At 40.0% G+C, this 11,570-nt stretch overlaps 1 protein-coding gene across 4 annotated transcripts; it reads left to right on the top strand.

Annotated features, from left to right (window-relative positions):
- Nucleotides 1-108: 108 nt before the first annotated feature.
- Nucleotides 109-11,570, top strand: LOC108699596. 4 transcript variants are annotated; one of them, XM_041573657.1, is made up of 9 exons: nt 109-312; nt 4,259-4,363; nt 4,627-4,698; nt 5,648-5,701; nt 5,899-6,006; nt 9,386-9,763; nt 9,974-10,169; nt 10,802-10,912; nt 11,057-11,566. In XM_041573657.1, exons 6-9 carry the CDS (start codon nt 9,463-9,465, stop codon nt 11,199-11,201), a joined length of 753 nt encoding a protein of 250 aa, XP_041429591.1. In that variant the 5' UTR covers nt 109-312; nt 4,259-4,363; nt 4,627-4,698; nt 5,648-5,701; nt 5,899-6,006; nt 9,386-9,462; the 3' UTR covers nt 11,202-11,566. The 4 variants fall into 4 exon arrangements, with proteins under 4 accessions (XP_041429591.1, XP_041429589.1, XP_041429590.1 ...); XM_041573655.1 differs by lacking the exon at nt 109-312 and adding an exon at nt 329-475; XM_041573656.1 differs by lacking the exon at nt 109-312 and having other exon boundaries at nt 4,176-4,363.

Genomic DNA, 11,570 nt, shown 5'->3' with positions numbered 1-11,570 from the left:
TTTATTCCCACCTCTAAGATGTTATTGCTTTGGTATTACCCGTGTGTTTTTACTATGCTGCCTGGGGATGACCAGGAAAGGAGAAATTGTTTCATACTTACCGTAATTTTCCTTTCCTGGTCATCCCCACGGCAGCATACCCACCCTAATGTGTATGTTTGTTTTGTAGCGTTGAACAAAGACGCGTGAGAGAGGGGAGGGTGAGTATTTATTACGAGAGTGGGCGTTTCTTCTGGTAACTGACAGTGAGGAGACATAACCCGTGTGTTTTTACTATGCTGCCGTGGGGATGACCAGGAAAGGAAAATTACGGTAAGTATGAAACAATTTTCTCCTTTCTTTTCACTGCATACACAGCGGGTTCTAGGACCGCTCCTCCAATCTATGTCCCACTGTGGCTCCGCCCCTCCCACTGCTCTCGTGCTGCTGCTGCCGTGCCGTGTGTGTGTCCCAGCACAGTCAGAATTGAGTTTGTGTGAGTAAATTTCCAATATCGAGTGGGGAAGCAGTAGGGATGGTGCAGTGTGCTGGGTGGGTGTTAGATGAGTTGGGGACAGTGTCATTTGGTCACATTGTACAGTGGGGGGGGGGCTGTGCTGTTGAGGACATGGGGCTGCTGGAATACACAGAGGCTGTGCCTCTACACTCCCCACACACAGGCTCTTCTAATAGATAAAGTGTAGCATCTCCCTGACATTTCAGTATAGAGATCCAGAACTCTGGAAATAGTGTTAGGTACTACAGTTTCCCAACTTCAATCTATTGATAATCTTTTAGACCCACACTGTACCTATACTTTAATTGTGTGCACATTTGTGAAAGGTTGTTTCATTTGTCTATTGTGCTTAACCATTTGTATATGTTTTGGAAAGGATAAGCACTAGTTGTGGGCAGCAGTGTTTTTGTAATTGACTAAACGAAGCAATTTGATAGGGATTATTACTTCAGACTAAAATTATTCCAGAGTTGTGAAGCTCAGTTCAGCAAAATGTACAGAGAGATCCCATAAAACTATGGCAGCATAGGTATTCCCTGTACTAAGCACAATTCAGCAGGAACAGTCCCTAAGTTTGCTCATAGTCTGTACAGAGAGATCCCATAAAACTATGGCAGCATAGGTATTCCCCTGTACTAAGCACAATTCAGCAGGAACAGTCCCCTAAGTTTACTCATAGTCTGTACAGAGAGATCCCATAAAACTATGGCAGCATAGGTATTCCCCTGTACTAAGCACAATTCAGCAGGAACAGTCCCCTAAGTTTACTCATAGTCTGTACAGAGAGATCCCATAAAACTATGGCAGCATAGGTATTCCCCTGTACTAAGCACAATTCAGCAGGAACAGTCCCCTAAGTTTACTCATAGTCTGTACAGAGAGATCCCATAAAACTATGGCAGCATAGGTATTCCCCTGTACTAAGCACAATTCAGCAGGAACAGTCCCTAAGTTTGCTCATAGTCTATACAGAGAGATCCCATAAAACTATGGCAGCATAGGTATTCCCTGTACTAAGCACAATTCAGCAGGAACAGTCCCTAAGTTTGCTCATAGTCTGTACAGAGAGATCCCATAAAACTATGGCAGCATAGGTATTCCCCTGTACTAAGCACAATTCAGCAGGAACAGCCCCTAAGTTTGCTCATAGTCTGTACAGAGAGATCCCATAAAACTATGGCAGCATAGGTATTCCTCTGTACTAAGCACAATTCAGCAGGAACAGTCCCCTAAGTTTGCTCATAGTCTGTACAGAGAGATCCCATAAAACTATGGCAGCATAGGTATTCCCCTGTACTAAGCACAATTCAGCAGGAACAGTCCCTAAGTTTGCTCATAGTCTATACAGAGAGATCCCATAAAACTATGGCAGCATAGGTATTCCCTGTACTAAGCACAATTCAGCAGGAACAGTTCCCTAAGTTTGCTCATAGTCTGTACAGAGAGATCCCATAAAACTATGGTACATAGGTATTCCCTGTACTAAGCACAATTCAGCAGGAACAGTCCCCTAAAATGTACCATAACATTATGGCATAGTAATTCCCCATTTTTGAGGTGACTGATAAACGTGGGTCTGCACCTGTAAGTGGACACAGGTGGGCTTTGTTCAGTTTATTTTTGTGTTTTGTCAGGCGGGGTCATTTGAGACATTGCATTTAATTCCATTAATTATAAATTAGACTATAGTGTTAATGTTGCTTTACTGTAATGTAGGGAATAATAGAAGTCTGAGGGGTTCTGTGACCATATAAAGGTACAAGGCTGCAGGATCTTTAACATATTTTACATGGATTACACTTGAGTCAGAAAGGCAGCTCTTTATGTAAATATTTTTTTGCAGTTTTACCCCAATATATGAGTGGATGAGTACAAGACCATTGCGTCTTTACATGTGGGCTGCTTTGATTTTTTTGCCCGGGCTGCTTTTTACCCCCAGTCCGGCCCTGGGCACAGAGATGGGCAGCAGCACTCGCTTCATCTGTGGTGTCTGCCAGCAATGACCTCAAAGTGTCCTGTGGGACTGAGTCAGGCAGAAACTTGTGCTGGAGTTTAGCCACAAAAGTAACGTGATCCACGTATTTCACTCCAGTGGATCTCTTTACTGCCATATTGTTATGTTATTGTTATACAGACTACTTAGGGACTGTTCCTGCTGAATTGTGCTTAGTACAGGGGAATACCTATGCTGCCATAGTTTTATGGGATCTCTCTGTACAGACTATGAGCAAACTTAGGGGCTGTTCCTGCTGAATTGTGCTTAGTACAGGGAATACCTATGCTGCCATAGTTTTATGGGATCTCTCTGTACAGACTATAAGCAAACTTAGGGGATTGTTCCTGCTGAATTGTACTTAGTACAGGGAATACCTATGCTGCCATAGTTTTATGGGATCTCTCTGTACAGACTATGAGCAATGTTAGGGGGCTGTTCCTGCTCAATAGTAAATAATATAGTGGAATACCTGTGCTGCTTATTTCAGGTTGACACAAAAAAATACTTGAGGTCTAGTAACCCATAGCAACCAATCGGCTGGTAGCACGACGCATAATGTTTTGATCTCCCAGGGATTGCTTGCTGGTCACATGGGCAGTATAGTTAATTATTACACTGAGCTGTGCAGGGGGACCCTGGGAGTGTGAAGAAAAAATGGCACCACAGAACCACCTGGACCCAAGACAAAGCTTGAGCCAACGGACACCTGTCTGTGAAATTGTTTACTTTCCCTTTAAGCACCATTATATTTATTTTGGTGTTAGTATCCCCTGTATTTGTAGCAGCAAATTCAAAATAAGGCTTTCTGTGCAAAATTAGGACAATAAAGGGCAAGTCATTTTTGAGGTTATGGGTAAATCACATAACCTATTGTATAAAGGTCTTGCTTTATGGTAGGGACTAGCTATGCTTTGTGTCACTGTCCCACAGGACACAGCAGGATCAGTTACCCTTTATTTCTGAGGCTCATTAATATTTCCATACTGTGGCAGTGGCACTATCCCCCCCAATTAAACATATCCTCTCGCTTTTATTAAGAAATGTGCCACTTTTTTAATATTCCTCGCCCTGGATAGGGCAAACCATTTATTTGTGGCAAAAGGAGAAGCTTTTTCATTAAATTGACATTAAAATGATACTCCTCCACATCTGAAACCCTGAGACAAGCTGCAGTTTGTAGTCTCTATTTAAACACATATTCCTGATTACAGGAATCTAAAGTATGCCGTTATCTGCTTTAGTGCTTTCGAAATTCTTTAATATACTGCCGGGAGTTTTTGCTGTAGTCCTAAATCTCCCTAAAACTATACATATCCGGTATTGGCACGTTCGAGAGACACAAGGCTTTCCAAATCAGTTGGATTTTCATGTTTAAAATGACATATTTCTCTGGTATAAATTCATATATTGTGAAAAATAGGAATTTTTCTTTTTTTTTGGTATTTAGAGCTATACATTTTTTGAAGAGGTGGAAATACATGAAAACTCAGCCAGATTTAGAAAGCTCAGTTTCTCCTAAACAAAAAAACCCCAATGTATAGTTTTCCTATAGTCGCTGACTAACTCAGAGTTAGAGAGCTGAAAAGCAGGAAGTAGTGTTCTGGCTATTATGTTACACATCCACTCACTCCAGCCTTTATACATTACATTTTTGGCTAAATAACTATATTAGAAACATTTTTTATTTTGCACAGCCTATCTATTTACCTAGTATTTATTTTTACACAGAATTGTTTTTAATAAGTGTGACTGTTCCCTGCCTACAGGCGGCTAATGGTCACCAAGGAGAAGAAGATGGGCCTCTACACCATATACGTCAATCCAGCCAACACCTACCAATTTGCTGTGGGTGAGAGGGATCAGTTTGTCAGGTGAGATTTGTTAAGCGCTCCCATCATTTCTCATTCCATGAGCTGCTGCCTCATTAGTCTCTGCTAACGACTTACAAGCCCTATAAATAGAAGCCTTTCACTCTATTAATGGCGATGAACTGGGCTGCTATGTGACAGAGAGAGAAAGGTGAGATTCAGAGCAGGTACAACTGTGCCTGTGTGTGTTTCTAATTGCACTAATGGCCTTACCTGGATTATAGAGTGTAGCAGCCTCACTTTGATTCTCTTACTCCCTCTCCTAGGATCTACGACCAGCGGACAATTAACGAAAATGTAAATAATGGCATGCTCAAAAAGTTCTGCCCCATCACCTGGTGAGAAGAATTTAACAATTTAAGGACAAGCTTTGTATTATAAGGGATAATGTACCCCTACTGTAAATGATAAGGATATTAGAAGTCACTGAGGGGTTCTGTGACCATATAAAGGCACAAGGCTGCAGGCTGAGTTATACAGGGAACTCTGAGTATCACTCATGTATTATAAGGGATAATGTACCCCCTATTGTAAATGATAAGGATATTAGAAGTCACTGAGGGGTTGTTCTGTGACCATATAAAGGCACAAGGCTGCAGGCTGAGTTATACAGGGAACTCTGAGTATCACTCATGTATTATAAGGGATAATGTACCCCCTACTGTAAATGATAAGGATATTAGAAGTCACTGAGGGGTTGTTCTGTGACCATATAAAGGCACAAGGCTGCAGGCTGAGTTATACAGGGAACTCTGAATATCACTCATGTATTATAAGGGATAATGTACCCCCTACTGTAAATGATAAGGATATTAGAAGTCACTGAGGGGTTGTTCTGTGACCATTTAAAGGCACAAGGCTGCAGGCTGAGTTATACAGGGAACTGTGAGTATCACTCATGTATTATAAGGGATAATGTACCCCCTACTGTAAATGATAAGGATATTAGAAGTCACTGAGGGGTTCTGTGACCATATAAAGGCACAAGGCTGCAGGCTGAGTTATACAGGGAACTCTGAGTATCACTCATGTATTATAAGGGATAATGTACCCCCTACTGTAAATGATAAGGATATTAGAAGTCACTGAGGGTTTGTTCTGTGACGATATAAAGGCACAAGGCTGCAGGCTGAGTTATACAGGGAACTTTGAGTATCACTCATGTATTATAAGGGATAATGTACCCCCTACTGTAAATGATAAGGATATTAGAACTCACTGAGGGGTTGTTCTGTGACCATATAAAGGCACAAGGCTGTAAATGATAAGGATATAATTGTGTTTCAGGTGACGAGTGAGGCCAAGACCAATATTACATGCCTGGTGTACATGATGGCTCAGGTTTGTACTTCCACTCAGTGTACATCAGACACATTCATGGAAATGGCTTTCTTCTGTGGAGGTCAAGCTTCATCCTCCTGTTGTGTTACTTCATCTGCCCATTCTCCTTGGGCGGGGTTGTATTTGAGAGGGAGTAGTGCTGTATAGATGCCTCTCTGTGTTTTGCCTCCTCACTGAATCTCTTCCTCTCTCAATAGAGCTCCTCGCCAGCTACAATGATCAAGATATTTATTTGTTCAACTCCTCCCACAGCGATGGAGCGGAGTAAATCAAGAGATACAAAGTGCATCAAAACAACGCCACAGGTATGGTGGGATCCCTACCATTCCACCTCCAAAGGGGTTCCTCGCCTTTCAATTAAACGCTTAGTAGGATGTAGAGAGTGATATTCAGAGACAATTTGTAATCGGGTTTCAATTTTTATTATTTGTGTTTTTTAACGTATTTAGCTTTTCATTCAGAAGCTCTCCAGTTTGCAATTTCAGCAGTCTGGTCGCTAGAGTGCAAATTCCCCTAGCAACCATGCATTGATTTGAATAAGAGACTGGAATATGAATAGGAGAGACCTGAATAGCCTTGCAGAGGATTTGTTTTTTAGATGGGGTCAGTGACCCCCCATTTGAAAGCTTGAAAGAATCAGGAGAAGCCAAATAAAAAAAACTATAGAAAATAAATGTGTAAAGTTGCTTAGAATTGACCATTCTATAATATACTAAAAGTTAACTTATAGGTAAACAACCCCTTTAAAGGGATCTTCAGTATTGGATATTGTGTTCAGACACTTCCCTGTCGTTACTCGGGTATTTATACATGTAGTCCCTGTATATTACACTCTGGGTAAAGGGACATTCACTAGTTATGGACATAGAAATCATCGACATGTTTCAAGGGGTCTCCTTTAGGGATGCATTGAATCCACTATTTGAGATTTGGCCGAATCCTCGAATCCTTCGTAAAAGATTTGGCCGAATAAAAAAAATAATCAGAATCTCAATTAACATATGCAAATTAGGGGCATTAGTGGGACATTGTTTTACTTCCTTGTTTTGTGATGAAAAGTCACATGCTTTCCCTTCCTGCCCCTAATTTACATTTGCCCATTAAGGTTCTGATTCGGTTCGGCCAGGCATAATGATTCGTCCCAAAACTGCTGAAAAAGACCCAATCCTGGATTAGGTTCATCCATAGTTTCCTTGTTTTTCCCTATGGGATCTGTTATCCAGAAAGCTCCGAATTGTGGAATGGTTCCCATAGACTCCATTGTAATGAAATAATCCAAAATTTAAATTCCCTTTTCGGTGTAATAATAAAACAGTACCTTGTACTTGATCCCAACTAAGATATAATTAATCCTTATTGGAGGCAAAACCAGTCTATTGGGTGTATTTAAGCTTTATAGGATTTTCTAGTAGAGTTAAGGTATGAAGATCCATATTACAGAAAGATCCGTTATCTGGAAATCCCCAGGTCCCGAGCATTCTGGATAACAGGTTCCATACCTGTACTGTTTACTCGCCCTACTTGGGCTGCAGGATGATACGGCCAGAAGCCATAGTGCGGTTCTTTGTAGGGGCGATGTGAGTGCACCCCAGTTTCATTACATGTGAGCGTGGGATTTATAAACAAACCTCACAATCCCCCTAATACTGATCCAGTCCAGTTTTATCAAACACCACAGCTCTCTGTCCAGAACTGCTGGCCCATGGGTGTATGTCTGCTGGCCCGGCCGTGTCACTAACAAGTAAGCCACATGGGTGGGATCCAAACAGCTGTCCGATATCCTTACTGTTGGCCTTACGGGGTGAAGAAAGGGAGATGTGGCCCTGCCTGCTGTATAGATGAGTAAACAAGAGGTGGAATTCAAGTCACCACTAGGTGGCAGACTGGGATAATAAATACAAAGGCTTGTACAAGTATGGGACCTGTTATCCAGAATGCTTGGGACCTAGGGTTTTCCGGATAAGGGGCCTTTCCGTAATGGCCTCTATAAATCATTTAAACATTAAGGGGGATATTTGTTAAAGTCCAAATGGCAAAGTAAAATCCGAATTTTTAGTGGACTCAAGTTTTTTCGAGATTTATTATACCCCGAGGATGGAAAAAGTCTGAATCCAAAAACCACTCCATCTCTAAGCTGTTGGGTCTTGTAGAAGTCAATGGCAAAGGTCACATTTCAAATTATGAATGTATCATGGTCTGTGCTGAGTTTTGGGCAAAAAGCCGAAAAATTTAGGGTTTTCAAGCGATTTCATGAAAAATTTGAGTGTTTCGAGTCTAAAACACTAACAAAAATTGAGTTTTTATTGAGTTCTTTTCAATGATAAATTCTAGTTTGGTCAGACTTTTCTTACTTAAAAAATCTGAAAAAATCAGACTTTAATAAATAACCCCATTAATAAACCCGATAGGATTGTTTTGCTATATAAAGCTATATAAAGCTCGTCTCAGTAATACCCTGACAACGTAGACAGGCGAGGACTTCCGGGCAACTTTAAAAGAAATCTGTATGTTTATTTCACAACAGAGTTTTCAATGGAGAATAACTTGTAACAGAATTAACAGAAATGTACAAGTTGTGCTTTTTTTTTTTAACTGGCCCACTGGCCGCAGATGAGTTGCTCTTGTCAGTAATGATTTAGTCCCACTGAGGCAGTTAGTCCATACATCAGTCTCTCAAAGACTTGTCTCAGGATTGTATCCAAATCTCTTCTTTTCACAGACCTCTCTTAGTTACCTCACACACACTCTCACTTCCTGCTTCCTGTCTTTGGCAGAGAGCTTCCCTCCCCCCAGGTGGTGACATCACTCCCACACCTGCAGTGCTAATTAAATGCAGATTGTTCACAGCATCTGTAATTCTCTTTACATTCTGTGTCTCATAGAGCATTCTGGGAGATATGAACCCTTCCCTCTTCTACACACTGTATTACAATATATATATATATATATATAGATATACATTAATAACTGTAAGGTTTCATAGTTGTGTACATCACAGTGAATGAGCAAGGTGACATCATCACATTGGCCATTGTGACATCATCTCTATGGCCATTATGACATCATCATTCTGGCCATTGTGACATCATCTCTATGGCCATTGTGACATCATCAGCCTGGAAGCTATAAAACTGCAGCTGGCACTGAGCTCATTTCATCGTAAGAACTTGAAGTGGACACTACTAGTGGACACATCATGTATCTTAATATAACTAATACAATGTATCATCATTTATTTATCATCATAATCGGACTATTTACTTTATTTATGAATACCACATCAGGTAAGAAAGATCATTCTCTGGCTTTTTACCCCTCAGATATTAACTGGCTCTGTATGTTTCAAACCAATGACATATACAGTAGAACCCCCATTTTACATCCCCTGATTATGAGTTTCCCCTCATTTTACATTGATGTTTTGTGGTCCCACCTATATATTATGGATAATACATTTCCCTGATTTTACATTTTCCTGGATTTTACACCATTTTTTTTCTGATGCCCTGAAAAACGTAAAATGGGGGTTCTACTGTATATCAATGTAAGGTTAGCGAGTCGATGTGAAAAGTCGGGGACACGACTCATGAATGGAATTTGGTAGGCGCCTCTGTTGCAGGATGAGGCTGATAGAGACTGCTCTGTACATTTCATGATCCTAATGTCATTTTTTCCCTCTTTTAGCAGTGACGGTTGAGAATTTCACCTTATTTAAAGAGAAGCTGACGCTGAAGGCACATACAATCAATGTGATTCCATGTATGTTTCAAACACTGAAACCACTCAACCCACTCAGATTCCAACTGGAATGGGGGAAAATGGATACGAAAGGTTACACACGTCTAATCCACCTGCACGGAGACCGCGTGACAGTGGCATCGCCCGATTTGAAGGACAAATACTACATTTTTGAAAGCCAGGTGGCAAACGGGATCTGCTCTCTGGTGATTAATCCCACAGAGATGACAGACAGCGGCACTTATCAGGTCCGGCTGAAAATTGTAGGAAAGCTGTACGAGCCGGTTCCATCTATAGACATTCAAGTTAAGAATCAAGACACAGGTAAAGTGCAAGAAAGATAATTATTCCTGATTTCAAATGTAATCCTAATGAAATGTATCACTCATTAGATGTGAAAGAAAAGTGTCTGTATTGTAACCCCAATACACAGCACATTAACTGACTAAATCTAACACTCGTCAGTGCTGCCCACACTCTCACTTAGTAAATCTATAATTTCCTTGGGATTCATGGGATCATTTTGCTTTGCAGATTCACGGGGATTGTTAGATAAAACGACTGTGCCCCCAACAACTATTGCATCAACAGCCGCAGCCACTGTCTCTTTTGAAGACGAGATCCTCCAATATATTAACTCAAGTGCTAAAAGGGAGACTACGACTAGTATAATCCTTGGAATGCTCCTTGTTGTAGGCGTAATAGGCTTACTAATAGCAGTCCAACAATGGTAAGTGACATTTCTTTTTGCTTTTTTGGTGCTCAAGAAAGGTGGAAACATATCTTGCGCTAGAGTAGAAATCGGAGGCCAACAAAAGTGTAAAGACAATAAGGGGGGAATGTGATATTGGTCGATAACACAAAAATTGTTCGCAATTCATTCGCAATGCAAATAAATGTTCTCAAAGTGAAACATTTTTCCTGTGCAAACACTTTGTCCCTCATGTGACAGTAGGATAGCGATTGTGAATTTTATAGTTTATGAGTGCGTAGTGTATGTAATAAAACTTCCCAATCGCAAACCTTTTTTTTGCGACAGTTTTGCTTTTTTTGAGAGTTTTGCTCTTTGCAAATTTTATTACACTTTTCCCTAAATATTTTAGCAAGAGCCAATTTAGTGAGATTTGAGTCTACTCAGCCATAAATAAGCAGTAATATATCCTTATATATGGGGGTTAGTGATGTCATCAGTTGTCCTTCCTTGGAATCAGTGTCTGGTCTTGTGTCTTTATATGGTCACACACTGAAGTTATTGTTTTTTATACATAAATATATTTATACATATACATCAACTGCACCAAAAATATTGTATTTAACAAAAATCCTTTAGCCATTTCACAATTGTTTCCTGTTTTTTTGTAGTATGAACAGAAGGCAAAAAAACCCGGCTGGTGACGAAGAAAACCCATCTAGTGATGAAGAAAACTCATCTAGTGATGAAAAAAAGCCACCAGTTAAGACTTCAAAGAAAGGGTAAGTAAACATTTATAATGTTTTTTTATTTCCACTAAATATTCTGAACTCAGGGCCTTGCATACATTTCCATCTAACATACCAGATACATATCAGTAAGTAGTTGCATTTTTAAGACACTCTTGAATGATTTTGTATGTGCAGGAAAGATAAAAAGAAGAAGAAGAAGAAAAGAGAAAAAAGCAAGTCAGAAAAGTCTTCTGATGAGAGTGAGGAAAGCGCGTCTAGTAAATCAGAAGAGAGTGAGGAAAGCGCGTCTAGTAAATCAGAAGAGAGTGAAAGTGACTAGAACAGGAGTGACTGGACATCATTACAAGTATATCATGAGAACAAAGAGAATTTAGAAGCTTCCTTGGATAAGAATGACTTCTTGATAGAAGAATAAATCCTAAAATTGAAAGACGCTGCTTTAATTGGAGGAAGGAAGGACTTTTGTCTCTTTTCAGCCTCATCTCCGATGTCACTATGGAATGAAAAACTGAAAGATTTTCCATTTTTTATTCTAATCTGTAAATTCTGTGTCATTTTAAAAAAAATATTTTCAATAAAACCTAAATAATTTTAAAATTTCTTCTTTGTATTTGTCTCTTTGAGATACTATGTGTAGGGTATTTTACATTTGTTTAAATGTCATTAACATGATTTTGTAAGTAGCAGA

This window comes from Xenopus laevis, chromosome 8L, assembly GCF_017654675.1.
Source record: "Xenopus laevis strain J_2021 chromosome 8L, Xenopus_laevis_v10.1, whole genome shotgun sequence".
Classification (NCBI taxonomy): Eukaryota; Metazoa; Chordata; class Amphibia; order Anura; family Pipidae; genus Xenopus; species Xenopus laevis.
This window is presented reverse-complemented; position numbering and strand designations above follow the sequence as displayed.

Excerpts from the sequence above, each read along its gene's own strand:
- LOC108699596 (XM_041573654.1), top strand. The coding sequence starts at position 8,898 with ATGTATCTTAATATAACTAATACAATGTATCATCATTTATTTATCATC. Across the intron at positions 9,764-9,973 it reads AGTTAAGAATCAAGACACAG|ATTCACGGGGATTGTTAGAT; the intron begins GTAAAGTGCAAG and ends TTTGCTTTGCAG. Across the intron at positions 10,913-11,056 it reads GTTAAGACTTCAAAGAAAGG|GAAAGATAAAAAGAAGAAGA; the intron begins GTAAGTAAACAT and ends TTGTATGTGCAG.